Source organism: Ostrea edulis, chromosome 6, assembly GCF_947568905.1.
Source record: "Ostrea edulis chromosome 6, xbOstEdul1.1, whole genome shotgun sequence".
Lineage (NCBI taxonomy): Eukaryota > Metazoa > Mollusca > Bivalvia > Ostreida > Ostreidae > Ostrea > Ostrea edulis.
In genome coordinates this window covers 42,220,889-42,238,280 of record NC_079169.1, presented here as the reverse complement: position 1 = coordinate 42,238,280, position 17,392 = coordinate 42,220,889, and the positions used below count along the sequence as shown (strand labels likewise).

The following is a 17,392-nucleotide window of genomic DNA, read 5'->3' as shown; positions in this document are numbered from 1 at the left end:
TGTTAGTTGTACTATTTTAATACATAAATATTTCTAATAAAATGTACAGATGTCAACATGTTTTTCATTTAAGTGAAAAACAAATAGAGTAAAAATCAATGGATGACATCATACAGATTTTAAATGTATTAAAACAGAAATTTACCATTAACTTTGAAGTCCCTCCTCTAAGAATAACATTTTGTGTAAAAACTTCAACAGATATATCAGTTTTCAGTCAAAATACAATATCATGTCTTAAAAACCGAGTTGAAAAATGAAGCTTTCCATCTATCAGACTACATGTCCTATAGTCACCATATTGTTACTTTTTAAAATAGAGTGAAGTTTGTACTCAAATTTAGTACAAATAACAATCAAAATGCCACTTCATTTTACCCAGAATAAAGTTACCACAGATACAAATAAATTGCCCTATAGAGAAAGTATTATCTCATTTACAAGCATTATTTTAGTGTTGTGTTGATGTGAAGACAACAGAGACTGACAAACTTATTCTGGGTAAAACTGGATCACATATCTATCTAAGGACCTGAGAAGAGTCATCTCGCTGTATCACTTCGCTCTAGTACGACAGTCCAGTGCTCTTTAGTCATCAATTTTATTCAATTTCTACTGCTACATGACATATCCTGCTTCGCATTAAGATTTTAGTCTCAAGTAGAATAATGAAATTACTCTGCATTACAAAAAAAAAGGGCAAAAATATAATTTTTACTGCCTCCATGAACTGGAAGACAAACTGCTGACTTCAGACCAAAAATTTCTTTTATAGGATTTGAAATGTATACATGTATTTTGAATTTTATGTTGTTTTCAATGGATGTCTCAGTTTCAGCAAAATCAAAATTCCATTGAGAAGCTTGAATTGTTAACAAAGACATCTTGTTCCTTTCCATACACTAAGTATAGTACTTTGCTGCTGCATTAAACACAGATCCACAACCCCCTAGAACTGAATAAATAATTATCTGTAGTATTCCAATAGTTCAATACTCATAACACGGAGTTACTTTATATTAACTAACATTAAACACTTAACATCTGAAAAGGCCACATGTTTGCTTTCTCTTTCTGCTCTTAGTGTTGTACCTGAGTAGTAAAATTTGCAACCTCAACTGAAAAATCATTTACAGGAAAATATATGAAGGATACGTCTAGATCATGACAGATTTTCTTGACCACATTATTTAGATCACTGCATTTCACAACATGTTAACAGGTAGGTAAAATATGTGCTCAGTAAAATTTGCATCCACACACAAAAAGATTTAAGAAGTGTTTACCGGGTTGCGAAAGCAATGCAGCTAGATTACAACTTATTGCCACATCCATTACCAACAAGTAGTGCATCTGTATTTTGGCTTGCAGAAATAGCTTCTGAATAACAGTACTCGGTACATGTGCCAGTAAATGATTTTTCAACTGTTACACATTTTTTGATAACAACTTTAGAACTCTCCCTTAATGATTTAAATTGATAAAATCTTAACATTATAATTCAACAACTATCTTTTGTAGCTCAGCCAATAACAGGAAAAATATGATTTCAACAATCTGACAGAAATAAGATAAATATACATAAACCTTCTCTAACAAGGAGCAAACAATATCAACTAAAACAATACAATCTTTGGTGCACCAATACACAATTCAAAATTTCATCAATGTATATCTATTAATTCAGAGGGTGTGTTTTATGACCACATTATTAATTAACCATACAACATAATATGTGCACTAAATGTGCAGAACAAAGAACATACTTAACTTTTATCATAAATATCCATACACCGCACTACGCAAATCACAACTATAACACTAGTTGTCAAAAAACACCCAACATTGTTCTTTACAATGAGATAAAATCTGCTCTGCTTACCTTTCCGTTCAGCCTCACAAGGGAGGTAATTGTGACAAAGGAAATGTGCTTTATAAGATTTACAATGAATATTTTGTCTGACTTTCCTTTGTCTAGGTTTGCTTGTCTTGCATGATTAATGGATTGAATTGTTCATAAGTCCTTAGGACCTGTCATGATATAAATAATACAAAATCACATATTGAAATAATTTTAAATTACTATGTAACAGTTCATGAAAGACTAGGTTCTCTTTGCCTTTGTGTTAATCCTTATCCACTGGATGCAGTATCCAACTTTACCTAGAGTCTATAAGCTGCTTATTTCTGGTCTGTCTCTTTACTCACAACACTCAATCTGACAAAATTCAGTAGACAATCCAACTTACAAATAAATAAACTGGTCACTTTCACAATGTTAAGCTTTCATGGTGCATGTCCTCTGATCCGCGTAAAGCACATTTCCTTTCCTCGACTGTAACGGCCTATTGGCTTTCTCCCCCACCCCCTCCTCCTCCTCCTCCTGCACTATCTTTACTGGTTGATGAACTGTCACAGAACTCACATAGCATGTCCCGAAACCTGCCCCATGACCTCTCTGGAATGGTAACTGCAGTCCTATAGTTAGCTCTGACCTATCAATAATAGAGGATATAAATCATACACATTTTTCAGGTAATGTTTTCACCTTTAACATCAATAATGAAAATTGACAGCATTGTCTAGATTTACCAACAGTCATACTATACAAATAGAACCTTTTAATAGACTAAAGATATATTGATCTTGGAGAACAGCATATCAACTGGCATGAGCACAAGGTTCTCTAAAGTTGATATATCAAAAAGCTGCATTTGTTAATAAATTTTCAACAAAAGATTAACAATTAACATGTTTTTTTATATTTTAATTTTTCAAAAGCTTTGATCCCTTTCAAAGTCACAAGGAAGGTCAAGATCATGAACTAATGCCACAGTTGAATTGCTAACACTAATATGTATAAGTGCAAGAGTTTCCATAAAAATATTGTCAATAGCTGCTTTGAAACTGAGCTAAACATCGAATATGGAAAAGTGAGGTCAAGGTCATAGGAAAGATCAAGGTAAAAAAAAATATTGATGCAGTTGAATAGATGGTACCAATATGTATCAGTATGTAAGGTTTGATGAAAATATCTTGAATAGTTTCTTTGAAACTGAGCTAAACTCAAAGTGTGATGGAAGAACAGACGGAAGTACACAAATTCCAGAACAAAGGCAACGCCATGGCAATTGAACATTCTCAGGCCTTTCTAGCAACCTGAGAAGATGCGATTGAATTACAATAGTGAATATGATCAGCATAGAATTGTGTAGGTTTTCAGTAATAGTTATATTTATAATAGTTTTGATTAGGTCAATATTTATTTATTAAGATTTATAATCATTTTACTTATATACACTACCCAGGGCTCGAAATTAGCGAGAAATACTCGGAAAATGCGAGTACATTTGAAAAATAGCGAGTAAGAATAGTGGACTCTCGAAAATCTTAACGAGTGGTTATTTACAAACAATGATCGTATCCATTTAACACGGTGATGCGTTATTCGCTTTTCTTAAATTTGCACTCTGAATCATACAAACGCTTACATCAACGACCGATTTCAACAACCATTTCTATCCGGATTTTTCTTTTATGATTTTTTAAGAAACTCGGAGTCAAACAAATATTTTAGAGGTCGGACATCGCATATCGACACGTGCCATGAGTCCTGTTCACCTATAGGGGTGATTAAATTGCATTTGAATTCCAAGTATGAGGTTTTTGTTATTCGTTTATCTAAAAAAAAATATCGGAGTCTATATGTTTTACCAAATCTTCCGGTAGTTATTTCTTTCAGAATCATGAGAATGTCCTATCTAAATTTATTGTCGGGTTGTAGTGATGACATGAGTGCATTGCTCACCGCGTAAACGATTATCAAAAAAGTTGATAGGACTTGTGATCGTGCTGCTTATAAAACCACGAGTCCGGTATTCGTTTTAAAAAATCACTAGTGACAACCCTGATGTGGCATGAAATTGGAAGACTGGATCTAGACCTGCGGTAAACAAGTTGTAGATTAGAGGTGCGATAATCAAGAGACCTAAACATTGCTTACGTAACTTAGTGTCTTGTCCAAACGATACCTGTTGACCCACTAGGTTCAGTAATGATGGGGAAAATCATTGATTTAAAAAATATATATAAAAAAGAGCACTGCTTCATTATTTTTATTTTAGCTTGTAGGTTTTTATTCTAGCCTGTGGATTTTTTACTCACAGGCTAAAATTTGCCTGTGGTAGAAAAAGTTAATTTCGACCCCCGCAACCCACCATAAATAAGTATACACATAAGCTTTTTACAGTTTGGCATGAAATATAATTTATCTAATATAATGAAAGAAGCTGAATTCACTGTGTGTAACTTTTTATTTATAACAGTAAAATGATCAGTTAAGTGTACAACTTCAATGTATGTGAAACAATTAATGAACCAGCTTTTCTGGCCCAGTAATTTCTTGAGAAGAAGATTTTTAAAGATTTTCCCTATATATTTGTATGTGAAACTTTGATCCCCTATTCTGGCCCCATCAAACCCCTGGGGGCCATGATTTTCACAAACTTGAATCTGTACTATGTCAGAAAGCTTTCAAGTAAATTTCAGCTTTTCTGGCCCAGTGGTTCTTGAGAAGATTTTTAAATGACCCCACCCTATTTTGGCATTTTTGTGAGTATCTCCCCCTTTGAAAGGGACATGGCCCTTCATTTGAACAAACTTGAAAGCCCTTCATCCAAGGATGCTTTTGGCCAAGTTTGGTTGAAATTGGCCCAGTTTACAGACAGACGACGGACAACAGGCGATCAGAAAAGCTCACTTGAGCTTTCAGCTAAGGTGAGCTAAAAACTGTCACTTAATTATTCCCCGATTATAGAAGTCACTGTTAAGACTTTTTGTAATAATTTATTAACATTTACTAATATGTACAAACACATAAATTTTTTTTTTATTTTGGTTGAACATGTTGAACATGTTTTCTGATGATGACAAAGATCTTGAAAGTAAGTAAATAGTCGAAAACTGTCCAATATGTCAGATATTGAATGTTCCAGGACTGTTTTGGGAAGTTTGCGCCTTATTACTTTAATTAGGTTGTACACCAAAAGGTATGGGGCGGGTGGGAGGATTTTATTATTTAATTTTTATTTTCTGAGAATTCCAGGTTAAAGCTTTAATTTCAAACACAGAAAGATACCTATACCTTCCTTTCATTTATGCCCATATTTATTTTCTTCACGTGGTTTTTCACGTTGCTATACCAGAAATGTAAACAAGAAGTGTAAATACCGGAGTTGGACATGAAAACTTTCCGGAAATTGCAAGTTTCACAAAATAAAAAAATTTGGGACGGGCCTATTTTTGAGGGGTGGGCGGGGATGATAATCTATCAATTAAGTTGAATTGGCCTTGTGTTCAAGAAATCAGGCTACTGTTTACGATATAGCAGTTTTCTGTTTGTCATTCTTAATATAGTGCATTATATTTTCAATTATTGCGTTTGTGGAGAAGAAACGATGTGCATTCATAATTTTACCCTTAAGGTAATTCCCCATACCACATCTTAGTATTGAAAAACCTACAGATTTCTATCAAAATTTGCATGTATTTTGTTGAGGATGTGTACTGACCAAATTACCGAAGAAAAATATGTTTAGCGGCCTTTCCCAGAGTACAGCCACTTCTAAAAATAGAACACGTCACTTTAAAACAAGCAGTGTTAATATACATACATTTTAAGGCACTGTCTTTATTTACACGATAGAAATATGTTTCTTTCATATGATTTGAAGAAAATGTATTGCATTTGACTGTTTTCAATAATTTTTCATCTACTGAACTATGTTCTTGGTTTCAAGGTGATGAAATGCACGTATAGTAGTCAAATTTTGACTAATCATATCCTACCATATCCAGAAAATTGTGTTTTCAAAAACCTTCAGATTTTGAAACATTTCAATATGTTTTACCTTTACACTCCAGCAATCATTTGACATAAGAAGTAGATAGGGTATCGGATAATTTGAGAGCCCAAGGTTAAAAATCTTGAAAAAAACGCATATTGGAAAATGGTGTCTAAAATTCCTAACTCTGCAAACATGTTTCATTCATCATTTACATTACTAAATTACCATTTCAAGAAATATTACAAGGTGGTTTTTGAAAAACAGTTAAAACATTAAAGCTTCAAATAGCTAAAAACCACTTTCATTGATTGCCGTAAGCTTTAGGGATCGGGCTTGAAGTTAGAAAAATCCTAACTTTACTATGGAGCTTACTAAATCCATAGCCTACATCACATGAACACTGACATGACGTCACAATACATGAAAAAACTAGAACTGTCCTAATGGCCTCCAAAGCACTTTTTGCCGTGTAAATAAATATAAAAACTATGATTTGCAAGGGGGGTTACAATGACAGTATAGCTTTAGATTATGCATATATTTTATTAAGATCATGACAACAACGATCGAATTCTTTCAGGTTTAAATAGATTATAGGGAAAACATAACAAAAATATGTGACTGTCAGTATATGTAGCACACAAAAATTTGCATTTTGTTGAATAAGAGATTCGATATTTCTACCCATCATTAATGATCAGAAATCACACAAAACAAATGGCCTACAATAGATACATTGAAAGTTGGCAACACGATTTTTAAACATCATAATCTGCAATATTTGCAAAAATCTCACGGGAATTACTGAACGACTGTGTCATAACGCAATGTGTATGGAGAGTTTACGACTTCGCGATGTATATAACTATAAGCATTTTCTCTCCTGAGCATTGTCTTGTATAAAACCGGCTTTTTGTATTATTGCGATTCGTAAGTTGTTGTTTTTTAATTCTAATTTTTTGTTGTTTGCTTACAATCAGTCTTAATATGGTCTACAAAATTCACCAAAATGCCATCGGGTTCGTTGAATGTGTGATAACGTTTGTGACTCGTGAATAACGTTTCTAACGTTATTTGACGTGGTCTTGGGAATTACCTTAAACTGTCACACTGGACAAAAATCACCATCATAAAAACATTCGCAATACTGAGTTACAAATATTAAAATTATGAATGACTGTTCAATTTGTCTTTGGTTAGATATTCGCCATGACGGATTACTATTGCATTTGTATAATCATTATTTAATTTTTAATATGGAGAGATACTGATAAACCATGACTTTTACAAACTTGAATCTGCACTAGGCCAGGAAGCTTTCATGTAAATTTGTACTTTCCTGACCCATATTTTCAAAGATTTTACATATATATTCGCATGTAAAACTTTGATCCCCTATTGTGACCCCAACCTACACCCAGGGGTCATGGTTTTAACAAAATTTGTATCTGCACTATGTCAGGAAGCTTTCATGTAAAGGAAAAGGTACGTTTGGGGCCAAATTTGGGGCCAAATTTGGCCCCGTGTCCAAATTAAATGATATTCCTCAAAATTCTTTCATATAGTGTATACTTCCATAAAATGGTTATGATGTCTACGTAAAAAGCTTTACTTATGTATAATACATGTAAATACAGTATAGTTTACGATAACGTTGTGCCAAGAACAAAAAGGTTATGCCATGAATTCAATATGAAAATAATCCAATTTATGTCGTCATGTGCTTAAAGTTTCGATAAACAAATGTGCACTATGATTTTTATTTTAAAAGTTTAATTGATTTTTTCCGAAAGTTTTGATCAATTGTAGATGATTTGATGCAGCGGACGCTGTGATTTGAAGGACGATTAGTGTAATTGTATCTAAGAATAGTAGAGTAACCCATATATATTTTACCTTTGTATTCACATTTGCATCCAATTAGCATTTTTAAAAATCTAAATTAAATGAATGTCATATATGTACAAAAATGTACGTAGCGCGTGGTTACCTGAAGCTATTCTTGTGTGTATATGTACACTTTGTTCTTTTTTCCGCGTGCACTAAGTGTGTTTTCAGCGAAGGCACACGCACTAACCAATGCTACATTGGATTGTAGTAAAAAGAGCATGAAATTCAAGAAAGGTTTTTAAAATTCAACACACGACAATGGGACCGAATGTGAACCTTATAGGATGTGATAAGATTTACAAACAATGTGATAAGTTCTACTTAAACACAAGATTTGACACTGACACCATGAAAAATATACAGGCTTCTGACAATTATTTTCATATAACAAATCTTTCAATGCCTTCGTATTTACGCAAAGGAAAAACATTTGAATTATAAATCATATTCATTGTCTCAAACTACGTCCATGGGAGAGGATCGTATATTTTGACACCCCTCTTCTACCTTTTGCTATATGCCGATTTAGTCAGAGACATCATGAAAATAATCTTCGTTTCCCTAATAAATCATTCAACAATTCCTTTTCAGCCAGTTTCTAATGATGAATGAAGCAGAGACTGTCTATTATTAACAGTATCAAAGTCAATCACTATGACAGTGCATCAGCATATATAATGCAGTCAGTCAAAGGTATTTATATTTTCCAGCAATTGTCAAAAATAATGAAAGGTGTAAGATCTAATAAGTTTTTGACACCAAGTACTTTCACTATACTAGTGAAAAGGACTGCTAGAATCTATAATTTACTAGTCCTGCTAATTTGTGACTAGTCCGGCTGCTGAAAGTAGATTTTCTATGCAGTAAATGACACACGACTTATGTACTTTGAACATCTATCTAAATGCATCAAAATTTCGGAGGGATATGTTTGAATTCTTCATTTCACTACCATCTCCAAATAATGGTAGTGTACGATTACAACACATTGAACAAAGTTCAATTTTTTTTTTTATTTCTATAACGTTTAAACAAAGACAAGAGATGTTTGTAAAACACATATGCCCCCCATGGTGCAAAATTGAAAAGGGTTATACACACACATCATTTAATTGAGAGTAGTATCATCAATTCAAAATATTGAGCAGACAATATCTTCCCATGGCAAGAGTGGATTGACCCTGTGACCTAAAAATCAATAGGGGTCATCAACTCCTGAAGATGTAACAGTGTACCAAGTTTGATGTCTGTCAATCAAAGGGTTCTCAAGATATTGAACGGACAGTATATTCTTATGTCCAGTTTGACCCTTGATCATGTGACCTCAAAATCATTAGTAGTCATCTTCTCCTGAAGATATACCAGTGTACCAAGTTTGATATCTGTTAAGCAAAGGGTTCTCAAGATATTGAGCGGACAGTATATTCCTATGTCCAGTTTGCCCCTTGACCTTTGACCACACAACCTCAAAATCAATAGGTGTCATCTTATCCTGATGATGTACCAATGTACCAAGTTTGATGTCTGTCAAGCAAAGGGTTCTCAAGATATTGAGCAGACAGTATATTCTAATGTCCAGTTTCACCCTTGACCTTTGACCATGTGATCTGAAAATCAATAGGGTCGTCTTCTCCTGAAGATGTACCAGTGTAACAAGTTTGATGTCTATCAAGCAAATGGTTCTCAAGATATTGAGCGGATAGTATATTCTTATGTTCAGTTCGACCCTTGACCTGTGACTATGTGACCTCAAAATCAATAGATGTCATCTTCTCCTGATGATGTACCAGTGTATCAAGTTTGATGTCTGTCAAGCAAAGGGTTCTCAAGATATTGAACGGACAGTACATTCCTATGTCCAGTTTGACACTTGACCTTTGACTATGTGACCTCAAAATCAATAGGTGTCATCTTCTTATGATGTACCAGTGTACCAAGTTTGATGTCTGTCAAGTAAATGATTCTCAAGATATTGAATGGACAGTACATTCCTATGTCCAGTTTGACCCTTGACCTTTGACCATGTGACCTCAAAATCAAGAGGGGTCATCTTCTCCTGAAGATGTGCCAGTGTGATGTCTGTCAAGCAAAGGGTTCTCAAGATATTGAACGGACAGTATATTCTTATGTCCAGTTTGACCCTTGACCTTTGACCATGTGACCTCAAAATCAATAGGGGTCATCTTCTCCTGAAGATGTACCAGTGTACCAAGTTAGATGTCTGTCAAGCAAATGATTCTCAAGATATTGAACGGACAGTATATTCCTATGTCCAGTTTGACCCTTGACCTTTGACCTGAAAAACAATACGGGTCCTCTTCTACTCATAACCAACCCACATATGAAATTTCATTATCATCAAGTGAATGGTTCTCAAGATATTGAGCGGACAACAAATGTGGTCTACCGACGGATCGACCAACAGACAGGTGCAGATCAATATGCCCCTCTTCTTTGAAGGGGGGGAAGGGGGGGGGGGGGCCTAAAAATATCTAGTGTTCAAACTTTAATGCTACAAAATATCATGCTTTGCTGAAATTAATATATCATTACTGTGCTGTATCCAAATTCCTGTGCTTTGTTGAGAATTTACATTAATCACCAGTAATATGTAAATTGGGAAAAGGATATCAAACAATCATTCCAGTTTTATAGAGATGATTTCATGATAATATTGTGATCGTGTTCAGTCCTCATTACTTTGCGTACAAATCACATGAACTTCTACTTCCAGAGGGGGGTGGGTGGGGTGGTGGTATCTGGACACCCACTCTAGATCCGTGCATGATTCAGATATAGTCATCAAGCGATGTTTTGTGCACATGCCACTAAATGCTATGTGAATGACGGTGAGTGGGATGGTTAGAGTGTAAATGCAAGAAAAGAAAGGTTTCCTTATGTATGAAAATCGAGTTCAACTACTTCAACACCAGTTCCACGATTTAATGATGAAAATAGTAACCAATGACTAGCTACCATGTATTTTTAGATAAGATTATGTCACAGAACACATGTGCCAGTTATCGACAAATGTAAGGCAATTCTATAGACAAATAATTATTACAGCCACGTAGCAACAGGAAAATTTGGCCCACACATTCTTTTGTTTTGAGAATGTAGTTTTTCCATAAATTTTACATGCAAATTTTGATTTATCCCCCCCCCCCCCTTTTATGGTAGTACTGAAACGATTAGAGTTGTAGATCTGTTGAAATTGATTGCAAATGCAGTAAGAGTCGTTCGTTTCTACTAAAAATGTTTTCTTAAGAAATGTTTTTTATCTATTTTTTACATGTAATGATCGGGTTCACCGGGTTTTTCCTCTTGGAACACACAATACAAGCGTATATTAATTATCTTTTAGCCTACAAATGAGTTATAATTTAGATATCTAGATATTACATCGTTCATCTATCAACTACCAACATTCACTGATCATGCGAATATTTCATTACCATATATCATGAAGCAACCTCTCCTAAATGAGTTTGCCAACTTTGTAATATAAACGACAGATCGGTAAAATTGGAATTGTTTTGATAGGAAACATGCATGTCATAAAAATACATGTACTGCAGCATGTAAATTATGAAAAATATATTGTAATGAATTGATTTTCAAGTGTATATATTCAAAGTCTGTATGATTGACTTGCTACTAATTAAATTTTTACGGGGAAAATTTTGCATTCGAACTCTCGCACTATTATGCTCTGATGTAAAGATACTGATTAAGCTATCGTGCTTTCATTTTTGATATTTGTAATATTAATTAACTTTTTATTTTATAAACAAAGATTGCATTCGGTTACAGAAGTGCATTTTTAAAAAACCCAGACCAAAGCCATAATAAAATTCTAATTTAATAACATACATATTATGTATCACGAGTGTTTTTTCCCCAGATGGACAATCACTAGATGTGTCTGACATATTGCTTAATACAATATTATAATAGCATTTGAAATTATATATGTAACATACCCAACAAGTTAGCCTACTTGTACGTTAGAATATTATGAATGGCACGGTGTCATTATAGACATGTATATAAATATGCATTGTAGCCAGCTCAGTATATGCACACCAATTTAGAGGGATAACTCATATCATAAACTATCTATGATAAAAAAGAATAGGTGATTGAACTTTGCCATGTGTTACATTAATTGCGATGATACCATTGCGTATCCATATCAAACATAAAACGTGTAAAATTGGAATCGGAAATAACTGTGTCGAAGATTCCAGTTCTCTGTATACACACCATCTTCTTCAATGCAAACTATGTAGTCTTATAAAATTTGATATGCTGTACCTATGGATATTATTTATTCATTAAACTTGTATACATGAACACCATCAACGCTGAAATTTGTATTACAGATGAACGAACGCAGGAAACAGTTTATGTTAAATTTGATAGTCTGCGCATTTATCAACCACGTCGAAATTTTGCTCATTACAGACTTTCAACACACAAAACATCTTTATGGTTGATGCACGTGCTCTATCTTTAAAATGGTTTTAAAGGCATAAAAAAGTCAATTTCGCCGATTTCAGTAAATCTTGTCAATCGCAGATAACGAAAATGACATCACAAAACACATTACGTCACTAATTTCCACATGTATCATCAGGGCCAATGCCCTAGTGCATAATTATAATTATTAAACCAAGTGGAACCACATTTTAGGTTTACCCTAATTTTGAGGCGAAAATTGTGGCTTAATGTACCTTGCTCTTTCAGCTCCTCTAGTCCAGTGGTTCTTGAGAAGACTTTTAAATGACCCCACCTTATTTTTGCATTTTTGTGATTATCTTCCCTTTGTAGGGGGAATGGCCGTCATTTGAACAAACTTGAATACACTTCACCTAAGGATGATTTGTACCAATTTTGATTGAAATTGACCCAGTAGTTCTGGAGAAGAAGATTTCTAAAAGTGGTTAATATTTTTTCACTATTATCTCCCCCTTGAAAAGGATGTGGCCCTTGATTTGAACAAACTTGAATCTCCTTCACCCAAGTATGCTTTGTGCCAAGTTTGGTTGAAAAGCCCAATGGTTCTGGAGAAGATGAAAATGTGAAAAGTTAAGACAAACGCTGAGAATGGCCAAATTTTGATCAGAAAAGCTCACTTGAGTCTTCGGCTCAGGTGAGCTAAAAATGAAGGCCATTGCATAACCAGTCACATCATAAATGACTTAGTATTGTGATAAATGGCACAATCTGGTTACGACTATTGGGTCCAAAAATCATGTACAATTGGTAATGCAACCTTGAAAGACTGGCAGTATGACTTTCTGTAACCACCACTGGCCGCCGAAGACCAACAAAAGTTTTGAACATGAACAATGACCTTGTTGCGACTGATTTATCCATGACCTCTGCGATTAATTGTAGCTTTATTAATGATGTCTGACATTTCCAATCGCATCTAATCTTGGTCGTAAATTTGAAGTGACTGGTTTAAAGGTCATATGAAATGATATCCTGAAGAAATTTAGTTATGTATGAATTCATTGATCAAGGTTTACTAAACATGGATTCATTTTAAAGAAAAAATTTTTCAATGCAATATAACGTCATAACAGCTGATCAAAGGTACACAATCACGAAAATGATCTTTGATGATCGCGGCTTATCTCCCTTTCTGATGACATCAAAAAGACCCACTGTGATGTAAACAACCATAGACATATAACATGTATAACTATTAAAGAATTAACTGCATAGCTTTGAAAAATGCCACACTTTGCTGCATTTAATTATAGTATTAAGTCATAGAAGAGGGTGCCCATGTACCTCTTCCCAAGGGATCCCAAATTTAGACGAAAAAAAATATATGGGTACAAAATCTCCAACACGATGGATTTGTTGTCAAGAACACTGCACTTCAGTACATCCGTTGGTAGCCAGAACATGTGGACACGAATAGATCAATTTAAAATCAGACACTGTGTCAATCATTAAAAAAAATTCCAAAGACTGAAACAAATCAACATAGAAATTAAAGTCGACCGCTTAGTTAAATCGAAAACACTGGAAGTATGTATTACACAAAGGTTAATTATTGTAATCACAAAAACACACCCCATCAATGAACGTGAACTTTGAATAAATCCACTCAAAATTATATTCTATTTTCATACTTTATCTACATTACAAACTATCAGTCAACGATATTCATATAGTTTCATGTTTATATATATATATATATATATATATATATATATATATATACACCTACTATAGAATTAAATGCAAGCAATTTTTAGATATAATTTACGACTAAATAATATAGACACCCCCCCCCCCCCCCCCCCCCCCATTAAAAAAAACGATTTGCGAATTTTATACTAAATTGGGGCACACAAGGAAACAATAGCTGATTATGAAGAACCGTGCGTCACTACAACAGATGACATCCATGATACATTTGCCACATTTAGGGTACTCTACACCCACAAGAATGTTTTAGTACTACTTCAATTGTGGTAATTATTCGCATATAAAGGAAAATGGGATTACCATTATAGTTTTTAGACATTTTTTATTACGTCAAACATGATAAATCATAAATGAAATGTACACAAGTTCATATGACTTTTAATCTTTTTAAAATAATAGTTAAACCGTTACAGTATCTGATGTCATGGGGGTCTCGAAATCCACAGGCACCCAATGTATGGACACTACTATCCTACCCTTTTCTGACTGTTTTTGTGGCAATAATTTCTCAAGAAATATGTCGATTCCCTGTCTAACCCATCCCAATTTCAAGTTACATTGCATATAATCGTTTCACACTTTTCATAAGCTTTAGAGATTGGCCTTCTACTACTGGCTTTATCATTACCGATAGAAGTCCAATCTCTATAGCTTACAAAGTGTGAAACGATTACATATATTGAAATTGGCATGGGATAGAGAAGGAATCCACACATTTTGGAGAAGAAATTATCCCTGCAAAAAAAAAATTCAGAAGGGGGTGGGGGGATAGTAGTGTCCATACTTCAGGTGCCTGTGCTGACTTCTTCAAGATCATCCTCCATTGAAGATATAATTTCTCCAAAATATGTGGATTCTCTGTCTAACCCATCCCAATTTCGATTTAAATGTAACCGTTTGACTTTCCCACTTTTTGTAAGATTTAGAGATTGGCCTTCTTCCGGCTTTACTGTTACCTGTGGAAGGCCAATCTCTAAAGCTTACAAAAAGTGGGAAAAGATTACATAAATCGAAATTTACAGGGGATAGACAAGGAATCCATACATTTTGGAGGAGAAATTATCCCCGAAAAAAAAAGTCAGAAAAGGAGGGGGTAGTAGTGGCCATACTTCAGGTGCCTGTGCAGTGTTGACTTCTTCCACAGGCACTGGAAGTTAATGTAAATATACAGTATGTGTATGTATATATGTATACATGAACATACTATATATTTACATTAACTTCCAGTGCCTGTGACTTCTTCAATATCATTCTCTGTTGAAGGACGTTATTCGCTTGCCGTGCATCATTCCTGACTGGTTTAAACTGATATGGTTGAGCCACAAAATCAGACAGTTCGTCAGAAAACAGAAATTTGTCCATATCCATTATATCAGTGAGAGATTTTGTTGAACAAAACGATAGGCGTACACTATTTTCATTGCATTGTTTACATTGATGGGTTGTTGTGACGTCATGAACACACAGAATCAAGAACGATAAGCAGGTAACAAATTCATTCTATGTACAAGTTTACAGCTTTATTTCTTATCAATCCAAAGACAATAATTTTTTTATTAAACGCTAGGAGAGAGTGTTGATATTTCCGACGGGTGTGATATTTCGGACAGTCAAGAAAACAGAATTATATCTTGCGTTTCAATAGTTATTTGTTCTAAATTGAAACTGATTTCCAAACTTGATATATTTACAAAATGGAAAACACCTAATCCCAGGCGCATGTGTTACCCAGCTCTGATTGGTTGATTGAAATACATGACCTTCACCAACATTGCAGTTCAAGACCTTGGCATCCATTTCGTATGATTGGTAAAATCAAGTCCCGTTGAGACCAAGTTTTCTGGGACAAGTTACCAATATAATTAAAGAATTATAAACAAAATAAAAAACACTACCAAAAATAAAAAATCATCTAATGTGCAAAAACAAAAGCCTAAAATGCCATTGAACCACGAAATAAACAGCAAAAACCAAATTTCCTAACTGTCCGAAGTCATAACGCCATGTGTACAAAATAACAACACCACCGTCCGAAGTTACAACCTTCTACCTAACTGTGTTTAAGTGTTAATATGTGGCATAAATGGCAGGAAAAAATCTGAAGAAACACGAGAGCACAATTTAGAATGTTCGTTGAATCAACCGATATACAATCAGTCTTCGACGTTAACCAGTGGCCCGATGGCCGAGGCCAGTAAAATCGGGATCGGGCTTCTTAAAATATTGAACCCAGGAGTCCGGCGGGCCTATAAATGTTTTCTTATATGTTCTGTATATATTACAAATAAAGCGTGAGATTGACTCACACTTTGTCATGACTTAGTAGTCAAATTTCGCATAGAAAAACGATCAACCATGCTGCCTTTTCTGAAGTGTAGGGAGGGGGCTCGTCCGGGAAATTCAAAACCACCCAAGCGTATTTCACAATAACAACCATCAGATCATACGAGGAGAAAAGAACAAAAATTTATGCCCCATTGGACAGAGGGTAGGCCTTGGCTAAGATTTGATTCTGGAGAAAACAAAATGTTTTGTACGTGGTGCATACAAAACAAAGTAGAACATGAGCTGCTGATGTCATCTGCGAGATTAATATGTTGAAAAATAAAATAAGATAATCCTTTTAATGTCAGTTGTTCTCTAACTATGATCATCTTGACCTGTATTTTCCTACAGTAGAACTGTGCATGTATCTATAGAGTAGAATCAATATGCAGCACCTTGCAAATGACAAGTGGTCAAATAAGAAAAAAACATTTTGGGCCTGTAAAATATTGTTCGGGCTTGCACAATTATCATACTGGGAGGCCCGAAGGGCCTGTGCTTCACAAAGTTTTTCGTGAAGACTGTACAATATGCCTAGGTTCAGTGGTTAGATGATGAGCATTTCCGAAATACATCACATACTGTCCGAAATATGAACACTCTCCCCTATTTTACTTTTATTCATACCTATCATTACGTTTATAAAGTAAAATACCACCGTTAGAAATTGTTTCATATGACCTTTAAAAGCTGAATTACACTATGCAACTTGACATGTATGCATCTTTTCTGCCACGTGCATCTTGTAATTTAGACTATGTGTCTCAACACATATCTTTTCTGATATGAAAAGGTGAAGATAATTAACAGCGATCAATCTCATAACTCTTATGAATAGTGTGAATAATACATTGTATCAAGTATTATCAGAAACAATGGAGGCAGAAGACATTTTACTGGCATGTTTGAGAATTAATGCTACTGTGAAAGCTATAGGTGAAAAGATCAAGAGTAAAGTTTGGGGTTTACAATTCCCCCATGAGAGAGCTTCATGTATAAGATCCATGTGGTTTTAAAAAGTTTGACGAGAAGATTTTGATTATCAACTAGACTTATTCAAAGTGAATGAAGATACATAAAGAAAATTTTGGCTGATATAA

At 34.4% G+C, this 17,392-nt stretch overlaps 1 protein-coding gene across 8 annotated transcripts in view; it reads right to left on the bottom strand.

Moving 5' to 3' along the window:
- Nucleotides 1-17,392, bottom strand: part of LOC125683170 (transcriptional activator protein Pur-beta-B-like) — a 61,575-nt gene continuing 44,183 nt past the window's right edge. For all 8 annotated transcript variants that reach the window (XM_048924025.2, XM_048924024.2, XM_048924028.2 and 5 more), the window contains exon 7: nucleotides 1-2,495. In XM_048924025.2, coding sequence (XP_048779982.1) covers nucleotides 2,346-2,495 — 150 coding nt within the window. In that variant the 3' untranslated portion in view covers nucleotides 1-2,345. The remainder of the gene's footprint in view (nucleotides 2,496-17,392) is intronic.